Genomic DNA, 16,835 nt, shown 5'->3' with positions numbered 1-16,835 from the left:
TTTCTACCTAGTTTTAGGCATAGGTGCTTCTTGGCTGTTACATTCAGAGCTACATAGAAATGCCTTACAGGAGCATGGGAGAAGGATAAAGCTCCATTTTTATAAACAGTAATCTTAAGGTCAGTTTTCTAGATAAATGAGCTTTTATGATTTGTTTCACCTTTATCTGCCAGAAGATTTAACTCTGTTTCGAAGTTTCAGCCCTGGTACACAGCATCACTGCCCTGAGCAAGCTGTTGTGCTTGTATGATAGCAGTGAAGCAGCAGGTTATTTATAGCTGACAAATCAGTGAAAAATCGCATCAGCTGCTATGAAAACTCCAGATACAAATAAAAATTTGACCTCCAGCAAGCTGTCAGAGCAATTTCTGATCCTTCGGTTTAATCTTCCCATTTGTGAATCGTTGGATATGCAATAAAAACATATGAAGTGCAAAACAAATCTGCTACCTAAATCCCTGCTATTTACTGTGCTGCTTGCTTTTGGATTTGGAGTGTAGCTAATAGTTTCAAAGGTTGCTACATATTTTTCTACTTTATCTTGCTTAAGTTGCTAAGTGAAACGAGAAGTTAAAAGGCATGTGAGAAATTTCTATTGCTCATAAATGCTATGTCATCTCTGTGAAAAGCAATCAGCATTACAGCCCAACGCTGAAGCAGTGATGTTTATTTAAGAGGATTGGTGGCCAGAAATAAGCCACAGTGTCTAATCAGACACAGGCCCTGCCTGGGCACCGTGCCACAGAGTTTATTGCGTGTGCATTTCTCATAAGCAAAATGGCTACGTACGGAGGCGGATGGATGTGAAGTCTGGAAGAAATTACAGTGTCAACAGCAGTTCTTAACTTTCTGAGGAGGATTTAAGTGTGTATATATATATATACTGGAATGAATGAGGCTGTGCGGCTGTGAGTTACAGAAAGCCAAATGGGGAATGTCTGTGGATGTGTGAGGGCTGAAAAGGAAGAACAGTGTTTAGATCCTGCCAAAGCTCCCTTAAGTCCAGATAAACATTCTCCTGGAAGAAAATATTTCAGAAGAAAAAGGAGAAAGAAATCAACAGAGGAGGGATCAAGTTCAGTGTACGTTAAAGAAAATGAAGAAAAACGACAGTATGAAGTGGAGATTTCAGCAAACATTGAGATTCACCCGAAGGGTGCGGGATTGGCTGATTCCTTCCCCGGGAGAGTGACAGTGGCTGGTAATGCTCTGCCTGTGAGTACAGACCTTTCAGTTGATATTGTTAAAGCAAAAGTTTTACTAGGTGAAGCAAAGAGTGATTCTCTTTGTGGGGAGAGCTTTCGTGGTGATAATCAGAGGCTCACCAAGTATGATGAAACAGAGTCATGGTTAAAGAAACAAGACAAGAGGAATTCAGAGAAACACTGTATAGGGAAAAGGAAATACTCAGAGGATGGCAACAGGACAGAATTAGTATTCCTGAAGAAATCTAGTGGTCTTTGTTATGGAAAAGCAACTACCTTGGATTCTGCTATCCACACTTTAGGCAGACAACATGAAGAAGCTGAGTTAAACATAACTTCTTGCAGGATCACTGAAGATATTTCAGAAAGCAGTAAGTCTGCAAAGTTGCATCACTTTCTTTCCGAAAGCAAAAGTGATACAGTACTTGAACAAAAGAGATTTTATCCTGATGCTATGCCTTCCCAATTGACAAAAGAAAAGGCATTATTTAGCACTCCGCCAAACAGGAGCAAGGTAAATATTTTGGCACAGTACATTATCTTTGAAAGTTAGCTCAGAATAAGATTTTGAACAATATTTTTTCTATTACAAAATATCTTCACTTTGCTGTGTATAAACCTTTTACCCATGCTATGATACTACAGCTAGTTGTAGGACAGAACATATCACTTGACCTTTTTCAAAGGCTAATTAATTACTGTACTTAAGGAGCACTGATATATTCTTGTTCTGTTTTTCTGTCTATAGTTTTATCTGTTTCCTAATTTAGGAGATTTTCATGTTAAAATGTTGCTAGAAGGTGGAGTGCATTTTAGAGAGTTCTTATTCAGTATCTGCAGTAAATTTTCTTACCAACTCTTGGTGGTCTTGTATCAAGGAAAAGCATATTTCTAATTCTTTTTAGTTCAGACCAGTAGAAACGGAAGAATGATAGAACTACATAGCCAACCTCAAATAGAACAAGTGAACACCAATCATGTTAATAATTCTCTACACTTCTTTTAAAAGATCTTTCCTCCCAAACTGTCTAGATGGCCTATTAATATTAATTATTGAAATTCCATATTCCTCTAAGGGTAGGATTATTTTAATTTTACAATAAAAGAAACCAAAACATGATCTTAGTTGCAGAATACCTGAAGGAAAGCAAATTTTTGGTATCCATGCTTACCAATTCCATCCATATATCAGAGCAACTGAAATCTGTATGTGTGGATCAAATGCCAATAGCAGGATCTGGTCCTAAGCCGAATCCCCTTTCTCAAAAGAGACACCTGAGCTTTGACTTGAGTGAACAGAGGGAAGGGGCATATGCCGAAGGTATTATTTCTGGCAAAGATCTAACTAAACTTCTGTTGCTTCTGTAATTTCCTTTTGTAACAGAAATCAAACAATACTTCGTCTGAGCTTAGTTTTTAAACATAGATAACACACCCAATTACAACACACAGTACACACTAGTACAAATAGCCTCCTAATACACATGGAGATCTTTGCCCTCCTAATCTCAGCTGGAATTCAGGAGGGGCTTAGGAATGTTCTTTGATTTGAACAAAAGTCATTGCTGAGTAAGAGAGTATGAGGCCTTCTCTGTTCAGCCAAACATGGCTGTGTTTTCCTGTGTAATGAGAGTAATACAGTTTCTAATACTGCTGCAGTTATTACTCCAACCAAGTGTATAACTCTTGTTACCACAGAGGAAGGGGAGGGAAAAAAAGATTTCTGTTGAGCACCTACATCAACACTGATGTTGAGAAAACACTGCATAATGATACGAATATGAAAACGACTGACACATAAGGCTAAATGCCTCAGTTACTGAAATGTCTGACTTTCGGTTCAGTTTCTTTCTCAACCCAAGATTCTCAGTGTAAGTAATTTTAAGAGCACTGAGGTTTGACCTGTAAACAAATACAGGAAAAACTAGATTACAGACTTTAATTACTTTACAAAGTCATGATCACTTTCTTTCTGACTGCTTTTGAGAACTAACCAAGCATTTTAATGTCTTACATTTCTGTCTTTTATATACTGAGTAAAGCTGTTATTTATGCAAATCCACAAACTTCCTGTTACCAACCAGCCTGATACACAAGGTTTGCAGTTACCAATCTCAATTTTTACTATTTTCTTTGCCATAATTACAGAGATCAGTAGCCTTCCCTCACCTTGTCAACTTAGATTGTCAACTAATCTAGTCTTAGCTTACACAGTGCCTGAGATAATGGAAAGCATGTTGGCTTTTCAAACAGAGGCCACAGGAAACTCATTGGTCCAGCCGGATGATTTGCACTGCCACAGAGATATGATGTTTTACTCTCTGAAACAGCATAGTCCCCTGTACTGAAACATATTCTTTGAGTTTCTTTCTGTGGCATGGTTTCTTATTCATGTAAAAAAATATGATTTTATGTTCAAATATATGCTACTGCATTATCTCTGTTTTCCTGTTTGCAAAACAGCTTAGAGGGGTGTTCTGAAGCATTGCTTCTGACTGCTCACTAATAGCTTTGAGAAAAGTTTCTTACTCTCTGCTGAGGCCTAATTTTTACAGCCCTTGTTCCTAATACAGGATGGTGAATTCCTCAAGGAAGATGTGCTCTGGTACTGTTCTAACTCAGGCCTGTAGTAGAGCAGATGGCAGTTAAGGTCAAGAAGTTGTGAATGAAGACTGAAACAGGCTTGCTGCAGCAGCTCCCCTTCTCAGTGCTGTTTTAGCACAGTGCAGGTAGAGAAAATCAAGGCTGTAGTTTCAACTTCTCTACAGGGGATACTGCCATTGTGATATTTGCTATCTCATGTGTTGAAACAAGCCATGGCTTTCATTCAGTATCAGCAAAAGATAGGTACCAGCTCGTGTTACCACCAGTTTTTGGTGGTTGTCAGCTTCTCTTGAATTTGACTTAGTGTATCATATTATCTATCAGTATAACTGTTTTTCCAAGATAATTTCAATTTTGATTTCCAAGATAGTTTCAATTCTGATTTATGGATGCAAATTATTTTTTTAGAAAAAAAATCTAATATGTAAACAGAATCATTCATCTACTTCCAGTATTCAACTGTTGTCTTGGCAGCAAGTTCCTCAGCTGTTTCGTTGCCATGCATCTACATAGGGTTTGATGCAGTGTTTTTCTTACCTCATCTACAAGACTAATAATAATCTGCAAGAAGAAAAAAAACCAAGCACATGTATTAGAGTCATGTTAAAGGCAATATACTTGCTTTTAAGTTAAAAAACTTAGATTATTTGTGATCAGCATATTCAGTGGAATACCTCTGGCTAAGTAGCCCTCTGTTTATTGTTGCAGTTGTCATTGCAAATAGTTGTAAGATAACAAGATACCTTCCGACTATGTCCACCATCATATGATCATGTCTTATTTATTCATGTAGAACAGTCAAATGAGAGAGAAATGCCAGTTGGTCTTCTGGAATGTGATTTGCAGGGCAAAGGTGCAAAAGTCAGGAGTTTTGCTTTATTGGCACAATATTGTTTACTTCCTTGTAATACTCAAAAGAAACAGGTGTAATCCGCCTTAAATGCTCATGAATGAAGGAGATCTGTAATCATTGATGGAACTAAAAAACTGGGGCTGGAAAGACTCTGGACAGCTCATCTAGGTGATCTCTGTACCCAAAGGCAAGATAACTTAATGAAAACCATTCTTGACTGACACTTGTTCTTCTGTGTCTGCCTTATTGGTGGTTTCACATATTCTCTGAGTGATTTTTCTATTGCTTATCTGTCTTTTCTATTGAAAAGTGGTTTTAGCAGAAGCTTCTCATGCTTATTATCATTACTTTTTTCCCTATTCCTAGAAGAGTTGATTTATTTTCTTTATTTTCTGCAACAGCATTTTTCATATTTGAAGACTGTATCACATCTCCCCTTGGTTTTCCCTACTTTAGACTAAATAAACATAATTTTTCAGTGTTCCTAACAGGTCACATATTTTTAGATCTTTGTCATTCTTATTTTCTCTTCCTATCTGCTTCAACTCATCTGGTATTTTTTGAAGAGTTTTACTCAAAGCTGGACTCTGTATTTGCAATTTTCTGGTTTAGACTAGGTGACATCTGAGTACATGTATACATCATACATCTCTATCCCATTATATATTTTTGTGCAGTGAAGTACCTTAAGTCAAGTTTAGACTTGTTTCAAAACATATGGGATAAGATGAAATCAGAGGAAAGACATCTTACTATCTATATGAGTTTTGGTTGTCTTCTATTTGCAGTGTAAAAATGAATCACAGAAATCCAGCACCACTGCTGATTTCTTTTGGAAAGTCTTCTCCACCTTGCTCTTTGGGCTCAAAACTATAGCACTGAAATCAGTGGAAGGAAAGAGCTTGAGGCTTTTTGATGTATGGATTTTGCATACTGTGTGATGAAAAGAGAACTGACAGGCTGAGAAAAAGCATGTGCCGTAGCAGAAGTGAATGAGTTCTCCCAGTGACAAGCAAGAGAGTATTTAGTGCCAATTAAGACTTTGATCCTGAAATAGAAGGGATGTGCAGAGAATTACCTCTATCGCTTTCTCTTGCATAACTTTTAATTCACAAGCTTTGAGATAATTTGGAGAACTGGATCTCTAGCAAACAATTGTTAAAACTCATGCAAACTCAGTAATTTGCTCCATGTTTAATGAACAAATGTCCGCTAGTAACAGTTTACAGCGAGTAAATGATAGGCTTGTGAGATATGAAAGGTTCATGCAAACTTTGTTTGGAAGGACAAATTTGACTAGTAGAAGATTTGATTGCCCATTAACTTATTTTCTGTTCTAGTATTCATAATTTAATAGTCCTTCTGTTTTTCTGCTATGGAAAATGATATTAGAAATATTGATGGTAATGCACAGTTGTGAATGAGTATCTATACTATCCTTATGGGGCTATCAAAGGAAAGATGTGCACACTCTCTCCCTCTCTCTGACAGCTTATTTTGTGGTGGTAGAATTTTACTTGTTAAGTAGTTTCAAGTTATTAGGGCATCTTGCAAAGTAGAGCTTATATTTGTAAGTGTAATAAAATATAGCCCTTTGACTCACCATTTCCCTCAGTGTATTTTTATACTTTTAAAAAATATTAATTTCGTGTTTTGAAAGTCTCAAATGTTAGCCTTGGAATCTGAAATACTTTATTTAGAGAACATAAGTGCTCAGGCTGTTTCAGGTCTCAGGCTGATGTTAGTGTTCCTTAACCTGTAGTGAAATGGGCTACCTCCATGAGTGAAAAGCAGTTTCAGTTTTTAAACCCAGTCTAGTTTATTCCTTTTTCTTCAAATGGCTAACCAGGGTAGTGAATGGTGCTTGAAAGATTTTGGATCAAAAACGTGTTGATCTTTGTTTAAGGAGCTAAATTAAAGTTTTAACCATCCGAAATTTCAACAGTGAGCTTGCCTGGTGGTCATGTTCAGAGTAAGAAATGTTCGCTTTGTGTTTGTGTATGTAACAACAGATACAAGTATGACCTTCAGAAGTTGCCTTGATGTTTGAAATTACTTGTTTCCAGAGGAATCTAATGTGCACTCAAATATGCTGTGTTAGCACTCTGTGCAGTCTGAAATGTACACGGCCATCCCTGGTCAATTAACCGTGAAGGAGACTGAGCGTTTGAACTTAGCAGTAAGGAATGGCCATTAGCAAATTATGTTGTTAGCTTGCTCATGCTACAGTATATTAAAAAATCTGGTAATTAAGGATTATACACAGAAGACTCTGAAAATGACAGGGAAAAAATATAGGGTTTGGGGAACTTTTTTTTTTTTTTTTGCTAGACATCTGGCACTTCCAGATGACATCATCTCTTTCAGAAGCGTTGTCCGGATAAGCGGTAAATGGTTGACTTGGTTTATATTGTGGTCTGGTTGTTCTGTGATGAATAGAAACTAAAGCTACTGAAACAACACTTGGTTTGCTTTCTTGCGTTGAAATACCAAACAATAAAACTAACCCACAGAAAAAAGGTCTTACACTACAGATAAGTTCCCTGCATTTTTACAATAAAATTTTCAGAGTGATTTTAAGTTGGTCTTCTGCCACATTGGATTATCTGTCATCTTCACATACACAACTCATCCCATCTGTATTTTTTGCAATTTCATGTAGTACTCTTTGCAGGATTTTGATATCTAAAAACTTACAAACAATCACAACTGCATGTGTTCTCTTCTGTGTTTTGAACAAGAAAAGGTGATTTTTTCCTTTCTTCTTTCTTAAAAACCTGCAGTGTTGAAACTGGAGACAATAGGATGCAAAAAAATGCTCTCAAATCTTCTGAGGTTATTTATGTGCTAGTTGAACAGTTAAAACTGTTTTGCTTTCTAGCATTGGTGCCTGTATTTTTCCCTTACCTACATATCTGAAGAACTGCATTCACAACTTGTGATTTGTGGATACTTGAATAGAAAATAATGTAAATTAATTTTTTCCTACATTAAATTTACTTGCAATTTACTGTTTAGCTGTAAATGCTCATCATTGCCTAAAAGTGTGAAAGGTGGTAAACCAGAAATTGTAGTGAGCACTATGGAAGCTCCATTGCCCTGAGATCTTCAAGGCTCTTCCTTTAGTCACCTCCTTCCTACTGCTTCCCACCACCTCATCTTAGGCAGTGACATGGCAACATCAGTAGGCAAGCTACATCTCTTTCTTCTTGGCATTGTGTTTTGTGTGGCTCTAATGTGAGAAAACCCTGTAATTTCCAGCCTAGCCTGTTGGAATTCCCCCTGTCAGAGCCCAAACAGAAGATATATTTGTGTGCAGAGACTTTGAGGCCAGAAGACATTGTTATGACCGTTCCATCTGACCTCATGAACATAACTGTTTACACTAGAACAGGATTGCTGGAATTGGCACAGCTCAAGCTAAGGCTCTTCTGCAGCTAACTTGAGCACCCAGAGTTGTCTATGGGCAAACCTCCCTTGATCCCTGGCCTCAGGCTGGCTCCAGAGCCAGAGCAGACTTGTCTCTCCCTGCAGCGCTGGGTGTATGCTTGTGGCAGGGCAGCCTCTTCCAGGTGGGCTCACAGAGGTCCTTGGTGTCCACCCACAAACCATTGTGTTGTCTCAAGCCTTCTTGGCTCTGCTTAAGCACCTCTGCCTGCTTTTTGTAATGGCTAAGCTACAGTACTTTGGTGCTTATACAGTGCCTTATAGTACCTGGGTTCCTAGCATTCTTCATGATAAATCTGTATTATCTCTTCTTGTTTGGATAAGTGGTAAAAGGTGGTCACTTAGAAGAAGGACAACATATTTATACAGTGGTAGTTTTCTAAGCAAACTGACTGAACTTCATTAGGGGAAAATTTAATGTACTATAATTTAATGTACTATAAATTAGTATTTGAATGTAAAATTCCCAGTATTTGCTTGCTTTCCCTGACATGAAGTTGATAACCCTTAAATAGTACAACCTGTTGATACTCATATAATGAGCTCAATTAATGTTTTAGCCGTCCAAAATTTCAACAGTGAGCTTACCTAGTGGTCATGTTCAGAGTAAGAAATGTTGATAATACCTAAATAATATGAAAACAAGCTTTCTTTATCAGACAAAATTTTTATTGATAATCTGTCAGTCTTTCAGTAATTTGTAAAATGCTTCCCAGAAAATTTTGTCCTAAAGCTTTTATTATCAACTTTCACTCTAAATGACTGTTTTGTTATGGAATTTTAGAACAGCATATACTATAAATTAACCTTTTTTAAGAGAGGAAGTTTGTAGCTAAATGAAGTGTATGAATAATGTAAATATGGCTATTGTACAGGTGGGACTGTATACATCTAAAACACATTACATTTTATAAATAATTATATAGCATTTATGTATAATAGATATTATACATAAAAATAGATTATATTATCTTCATAAAATAGACATAGTTAAGAATTTTGCATTATGCTATATTGTCCCCAGAAATTAGGAGACTGAGAACTGGCTAACTGAAGAAAATTGTGAAGCTATGAATTTTGTATTTCATATTGAAGACATTAAGAGTACGTGAGCATAAAATATGAAAGTGTTAATATAGTACATGAATAATCATCATATTCATATATGAAGATAACAGACAATAAATTCTTCAGCAATTCAGTGATTTCCTGCAATATTTTAAATATTATTATGGGTTAGATGTAACTGTAATGTTTATATTAACTTTATTTTAGATATCTGATATCCATGTTACTGGAGAGTCAGAGGACATGTCTGCTAAAGAGAGACTGCTCCTGTGGTCGCAGCAAACAACGGAGGGTTATGCTGGAATACGTTGTGAAAATTTCACTACCTGCTGGCGTGATGGAAGATTATTTAATGCCATCATTCATAAATACAGGCAAGTACTCCATTTGTTCTCTGAGAAACTATTAAGTGCAGCATTTTAGTGTACATAGAGGGGGCTCTATGGTTTATGCCTGTAACAGCTGTGGAGATGACACTGACTCTTCCTGGGCGATTTCCTGCTCTTTACTGCCAAAGGATGCCTCGTTATCCTTTGCATGCCCCTCCTTCCTCATATGAGTATCTTCATGAATCCTACTCATCTCTCATGGGGCATCTCCAAGCAGCTAAGAAGAATGGTCCCAGAGTTCAATCTTCTCCACAGTCCCTTTTTGTCATAATGATATTTAAGGGTAGGGTAAGGCAGAACTGATCACCAAAATCCACAATTGTGCTGCTGGGAAAAACCATCAACTACTGCATGACCTGGGATATGTCTGAGATCCCTGGATTCTTCCTTGTATGACTTTACCATGTCCGTGGAATATAGAGCTTCTTCAGTATTTATGCTTAAAGCCCAGATCCACTCTGAGATGCATCTCCTATAAAATGGCAGAGTATTCTCATGGCTGGCTTGAATGTTCTCAGTCTGAGAAGGGATTTGTGCTACTGTATGCTTGTGTGACTACACTCTTACAAAGTGAAGCAGGCATTGTTAGAGCCACTGCTGGCTGTGACTATGGGCTAAAGGATACAGTATGTTAACTTGAAATATAACTGAAGATGTCTGCTGACAGGAGAGGCTTTCTAATTCTGGGTTCGAAGTGAGAACAGGTCTCTCTTGAAGAAGCTGGCTTTGGTATCTAGCTTGTCAGAGGAACAAGATTTAGTCATTGCTGTGCTCAGTGTTCCCTCTTGGTTGGCAGCATCTCTGTCTTATTGTGTATTTTTTGGTTCCTGAACTGAATAAGAAGGTTTGTGTCTTAGAGGACCACATGGGAGAGTGCTCTGGCTGCTGGCCTAATTAGTGTGTACTGACTTGTCCTTCACTACACAAAACTTTCTGGGTTTTATCATAGCATATGTAGTTTGTACTGTATGCCCTGGAGCATATCATAAGGAAGTCTAAGAGTACACAATTTCCTTGGTATAAGGTGAAAGAGTGTCCCTAGTAAAGCCAAATTTGGTGTGTTTTCATGCAGCTATAGGGAACAGAGCCTGCAGCAGACTATTCTGTTCTTGGATTTCCTCTTATGAGACTACTTGGCCAACCACAGAAAGAAGTCTAGGCAGACATAACACACATGTTGTCCTTGTAGGGATTAGGACACTGAAATAAAATGGGAGACGAGTCAAGCAGGTGCAACCTTTTTGTCACAGGCTGTGTGTAAAGGCTGTAAGCATCACGTATAGTGCTCAAAGTCCCAGAGAAGTTAGCTGTGGCAGTGCATAACTTTGTGGTAAAATTAAGCTGCATCTGAATCAATGAGGTCTTTTTCTGACTATGCTTCTGTTCTGGGTAGCCAGTCGGGGAGGAGGTGCATGCCAGCAAGAAAGTCTCTTTTAGTAACATTGGCAAGACAAAAGGAAATAGCTGGCAAAAGACTAGACTGTTTTACTTCAGGACAGAGCAGCCAAAAGAATGAACATAGCACAGACAAGTATTTGTAAAAATAAACAATATGAAATATACAAAGAGATTGGAGAGAAAAAAACGAAGAGTTTAATGAGATGGAATAATGGAAAATATTTTCCAGAACTTCTTCATATCTTACATAGAGCTATGTAGCCTTTACATACATCTTACATAGAGCAGTGTAGCCTTTACAGCTCAGCAACTAGTAGTTGTGGTACAGATCAGTTAATAAATAATGAAAAACTTGAATTCTGTCCTCCAGCTGTATGAATGTTAATGTCTGAGTTGCTTTGCTGGAACAGTGTTTCTGGTGTTGCTCCATGAGTTTCATTCACAGTGTTTCAGTGGGGAAGGACGAGCACCTTTGACATAAGTGTGCTGCACAAAGCAAATGATTCATTGGTTGAGGAGCAGAGTCCCCATTTTATGTGCTTCTGTGCCAGTTTCCATTTAGCTTATCTTCTTCCTGTAAGCATAACTTCTCCACATAAGGATCCCGTGTCCTTCCAGGGAATGTTTACCGTGCTTATCTAACGTGTTTTTGTTGTGAGAGGTTACAGGTTCTTGGATTCCATGTGCTGATTAAATCAGTGAGATTCTTCCACTGATTTTAGTGAGTTTCTATGTTTCTTTCCTTTGCTGTTTTGTACCATTAAAACAGAGATAATAATTTCCAGCTATTGCTCACAAGATAGGAATGATCTTCCCAAACAATCATCTGATATTTTTAACTACAGTGTTTTACTCCAGAGAGCTCTTTTAAAGCTTGGTTTGTGTTCTGAGCAATATGTAGCTTAAACACTAAAAAATTCAGCACATTTTTGGCAGTGGTTCTCCATTTCTGTTTGTCTGTTCGAGTAACTTCCAGTTCGTGGATCACAGGTGGTCTCAGAATCTAGGCTGAGCATCCTGCAGATGCTGCTGGCTGGTGTGCTCCATCAGGGTGGATGAGCAGTTGTGCCTGCTTGGGTGGGACTGTGATGCTGCCACTGTGGAACACACCCCTGCCAGCCGTGGTGCAGTGTGGCAACCCCCCTGCACCAGGTGTTCTGTGTAACTGGAGATACCTCTCCCTAGAGAAGCACTATGCACTCTGGGCTGGGAGGAGTATCTACTCTCTGTGAATGGGGGACGGGGCTCTTCAGGTGGGACATGACGACTTCCAGTCCTGGAAGGGATTTAATTGGTCTTGGACTTAATTTTAAGAGCGTTGACACTTTGTGCTATGACAGTAATAACCAGAAGGCTCAAATACCCAGGCATGTATCTAGAACTGCAGTTGTGCTGAGCCACAGCAAGTTGTGTGTTGGATAGAGAGCACACGCTTACCCATGCCAGGGCACAGCGGTGGGGGCTTCCCAAGGAGGTCTGTCAGGGCAGGGCCTGGCAGCCAGGGCCTATTCCACTGCCCCAGCTGAGGGGGGCACCAGGGCTGCCCCAGCCCTCGGCATCAGGGACCTTTCTGGGGGTGTGCTGAGGCTGAACTGGCATGTGCGCTGCTCTCAGGTTGGCTGCACCACTGTAGGGACCACAGCTCAGCCACAAGCCAGAGGTAAGAGCACCAGCAGCTCTCAGAGGATAGGAGCCACAGTGCCTCTCAGCTGAACCTGGTTGCAGACAGGCAAACCCCATGCTCGCAGCCCTGACACCAAGGCTGAGAGGCCTTTTCTGGCTGCACCATCAAGAACACAAGCTACATGAGAACAAAATGATCCCCACAGTCAGTTGCCCATGAGACAGGGAGATGTCACTATCTGGTTCTAGGTGACAGGATGGGAGTGGCAGGTCATAATTACCTCCTCTCCAGGCATAAGTGATTTTTTTAAATTGCAAGTATGCACCAGCTTCAAGACTTCAGGAAATTGCTGAAGCTGTGAAGGGTTGGGCCATGAGCTGGGCTATGAGTCATGCACCAGCAGGCAGGGAGCCTCTCCCTTTGGTGGAGCTGGCAGTCTGCCTGCTTTTAATGGTGGGTTAGAATTGTTTCTTTTTTTTTTTCTGTACTGACAGAGGATCCCAGTACCTTTTGGTGCAAGCCAGCTAAAATTTACGATGCAGAACTGCAAGAATAGTGCATGGATATGTCATATCTCCCTGTTCCCTCCAAGAAGCACGGGAGAAGCCCCATAAGGCCAGGGTTTCCCTGTCATGACTAACTAGTACGCACTGCAGCATCTTGGCAGAGATTGGTGGGTTCAGTAGGTGATCCAGCTACCTTCCTGTCTCCCTGTCCTTCCTGCACCCACAGCCATGCTGCCAGTGCTCCCCATCCAGTGTCAAGCAAGGGATGTGGGCAGTGTGCAGGTGCTGTATCACATGCACTGAAGTCAGTCACCTGCTTTCCTGAGCAAGTGCAGGATATTTGTCTTCTGTCCTGTTGAGCAACAAGGGTTAGGTTGTCAGAGCTTTCTATTGTTATCTTAAGAGACTGTGGAGAAAAAGACTCCAGGCCAACTTAGTGTATAAGATAAAGAGAGTGGGTCCTTTAATTAGGCCTCAGGCCAGGGGAATACACATAGCAGCGGGCTCACCCAGGCAGTGGTTCCAATTGATTTTATAATAAGGTCCATCCAATCCGAGATCTGCCCATCCCCCGGTTTTGCTCCATGACACACCCCTTTGAGAATTAGATCTGGGGGCGTTTGGGACCCCTTCTTCCTCATTCATCTTCTTCGCAACGCGTACAGTCCTTGGAGCTCCTCCAAAGTTATGGGCTTGAACAGAGTCGCTGTGTCTGTGTGATATCTTCTGGTCCAGGCCTAGGGTGCTTTTCTACAATCCTACCTTGAAAAGAAGACTAAACACGCTAACGGAATTTAGAGGGATTGATATGACATGGTGTAATAGGGTTGGATATGTGTAAACATTATGCTACAGGATAAGGGATACAATACAGCTACATTCAAATCTACATTTACTACACAACTACTTCTAAAATCTGCAAAAGTTAAAAAAGTTCAAAAAGCTCTGAGGCATCACTATAAAGGTCTTCAGTTACTTTCTTACTTCCCATAAGAGTATGAATGAGTTGGAAACTAATTTTACGAATAACAGAAATGAGAGGAAAAAATTGCTCTGTTTGAGGTATTTGGCTCCATATACAACTTTATTTTCTCCCCCCCCCAAATTTAGAAAAGAATAATTTATTCTCATGTGAGAAGATTCCTTATGTTTTCAACAGTTTCCAGCGGTTTGTGTTTATACGGTAAGATTGAAGATTACTTGGCTGAACTTTTGAAGAGTATATATAAAGCTTCCATTTACATCCTGTAGATGGTTAAATCCCTGGGAAACGAACTGTGCTTCATGCTGGCCTGAAGAACTGCCTGGGGGGGGGCTCCATTGCAGACCCTGAATTTTGCTTTAATCATAAAATCATAGAATGGTTTGGGTTGGAAGGGACCTTAAATATCATCTAGTTCCAACTCCTCTGCCATGGGCAGGGACACCTTTCATTATACTAGGTTGCTCAAAGCTGCATCCAACCTTGCCTTGAACACTCCCAGGGATGGGGCATCCACAGCTTGTCTGGGCAACCTGTTCAGTGCCTCATCACTCTCATAGTAAAGAATTTCTTCCTAACATCTAATCTAAATCTACTCTGTTCTGTGGGAATACTTGTCCTTACATAGAAAGACCAAATCAAATTATAACATTAAAAAGTGAGTTTTAATACTGAACATTACCAGAGTTGTTAATGGTATGATTTTATTTAAATATATCAGTTTTCACACTCTTTTTTGAACCTCCACACCTTTCTTCAGGTATGTGATCAGGCCATTAGTGAAAGTTACAGATACATCCGGGAGATTCAAAAATATGCTGTATGTCTCATATGTTTTATCATTTGCCTCTTACAGCTTAATTTTTCAATGAAGACGTGTGTTATTTGCTTCAATATGTTGTGTTGGAAGAAATCTGACTTGAGGCAGTTTCAAAAGTACATGATGTTTCTTTCGTGCCATTCTATACACATAGCAAAATCTTGTCAGCCAGACTTAGAGGTTGGAGGCTGACTTTAATTAGCATGTGATGCCCAGATTTTACTGGAGATACTGCCATATAACCCTGGGATCTTCATCTTGCAGCTCTATCACTTTGTGTATTTCTAGTCACTAGGCTGTGTTTTAGGTAAATGCTCTTGATTTGTGTTTTCATTTTTTCTCTCTACATGCCTTTTGCCCAGGAAAAAGAAACACTGATCTTTTAGAACTCTATCCCAGTTATACCCCCTATATATAGAAACAGTTTGTGTCTATGGAGTGAAGGCTACTCTTGTTTCAGTAGGAGTTGCATGCCAGATTGGAACTAGTAATCTAAGTTATAGATCTGCATTATGCTTTGCAGATGCATTTATTTCAAAGTAAAGCAAATTCAAATAAACATACCAAAGTAGCAAACTAGTTTTTCTGATCTCAGACTGCCCTGAACCTTTAGTACCTACAGACTACAGGAAAATTCGGTTAAAAAGTGTCTGAAAATGGAATTTAAGAAATAGCAAAAATAATAACTGTAAGATTTACAATTAAATGTTACTTGTAGACACTTCATTAAGGACAATGACTACTGATATTCAGAGAACAGACGGACCAGCTCGTCTTACTTTCTAAAGGAAAAAGATGAAGTATGGAGGACAGAAAAAGATTAATGTCATACCTGTATGTTTTTGTAAAAATGTGTGCACTTATTTTTTAAGTTTTATTTTTGTATTTTCACAGCTTTTATAATAGAGAGGTAATTTTGCTTTAAGCATTTACAAAAGGAATTCCAGCAGGTGTAGTATGTGCTTGTGTAACTAGATAATAGCATTTAATGAGTAGCCCCAGTGGTGCCAGCGTGGTGAAAAAGCATGTGTTCAGGAAGCCCTGCAATCTTAGTTCTCAAATAAGGCCATGTTTTTTAAGTTCTAGTCCCAGTTGTTAGGTCTGTTCTAGTAAATGAAGTGGGTCTAGACCCTGCTTTCCAGCCCTGAGGGTAAGTGATACAGCCCGGCTGGTGCCTGGATGGCTGAACTCTCCTTTGGTCCCCCATACAGAGTGCAGCCCCTTGAGTCCTAGGTCAGTGTTATCCCTTGAACTGGGCTCATGGATTGCCTGGGAGACTGTGATCACAATGGGCCATGGTCATGCTATGGGAAAGACTAGTAATTAAAGGTCATGGGCCCTTGATCTGCCTTCTGTACACTTTCAGCATAGACATGTCCAATTATGTCTGGACTTCTAGGTGAGTTTCAGCAACCATACCAAATTTGAAAGACTAGTTAGGAGAAAAAGGGGTAAACTGTGTTTTGGTTGAGCAGCAGTCTGATAAACAAGCAGGACTGTAGTCTTTCAGGGTTTAAGACAAGGAAACAATTGAGGTTATTTCATGTAATGCTATACCCAGGCTTGCTGAGACCACCTGCAAACAATTGTCTTCAAATTTTGGCATCCTCTTACAAGAATTTAAAGTATTAGAAATGCTGCATAGAGGGAAGGTGCTGATAGAGCACAAGAAAAATGCCTTTTTACTGTATTGTTAAAGAAATGTGGGGATCTGATCCAGAGGAGCCTTTGCTATTGGTAAGCTTTATGCAAAACCTTAATGATGCCTATGGTTTTAAGTTGCATACAGTTTTAGAGAGTGAACGAGGAGAAGATGGCTACTATTCCTGGACAAAAGAGGAAGAGAGGCTAACAGTGAATGTAGCATGGAAAGAGTGTAGGTACACTAAATGCTTCATGTGGGAGGAAGAGGAATAGATGCTGCAGCATGTTCCCAGAG

General features: G+C 39.4%; 1 protein-coding gene across 15 annotated transcripts in view; it reads left to right on the top strand.

Annotated features, from left to right (window-relative positions):
* Positions 1–16,835, top strand: part of DST (dystonin) — a 306,949-nt gene that overhangs the window by 126,926 nt on the left and 163,188 nt on the right. For all 15 annotated transcript variants that reach the window (XM_039380429.1, XM_039380420.1, XM_039380416.1 and 12 more), the window contains one exon: positions 9,385–9,551. In XM_039380429.1, the coding sequence (XP_039236363.1) occupies positions 9,385–9,551 (167 nt within the window). The remainder of the gene's footprint in view (positions 1–9,384; positions 9,552–16,835) is intronic.

Source organism: Pipra filicauda, unplaced genomic scaffold (genome assembly GCF_003945595.2).
Source record: "Pipra filicauda isolate LSUMZ 115617 unplaced genomic scaffold, ASM394559v2 scaffold195_size2193078_pilon, whole genome shotgun sequence".
Lineage (NCBI taxonomy): Eukaryota > Metazoa > Chordata > Aves > Passeriformes > Pipridae > Pipra > Pipra filicauda.
The sequence above is the reverse complement of the archived record's forward strand: the minus strand, read 5'-3'. Positions and strand labels throughout refer to the sequence as shown.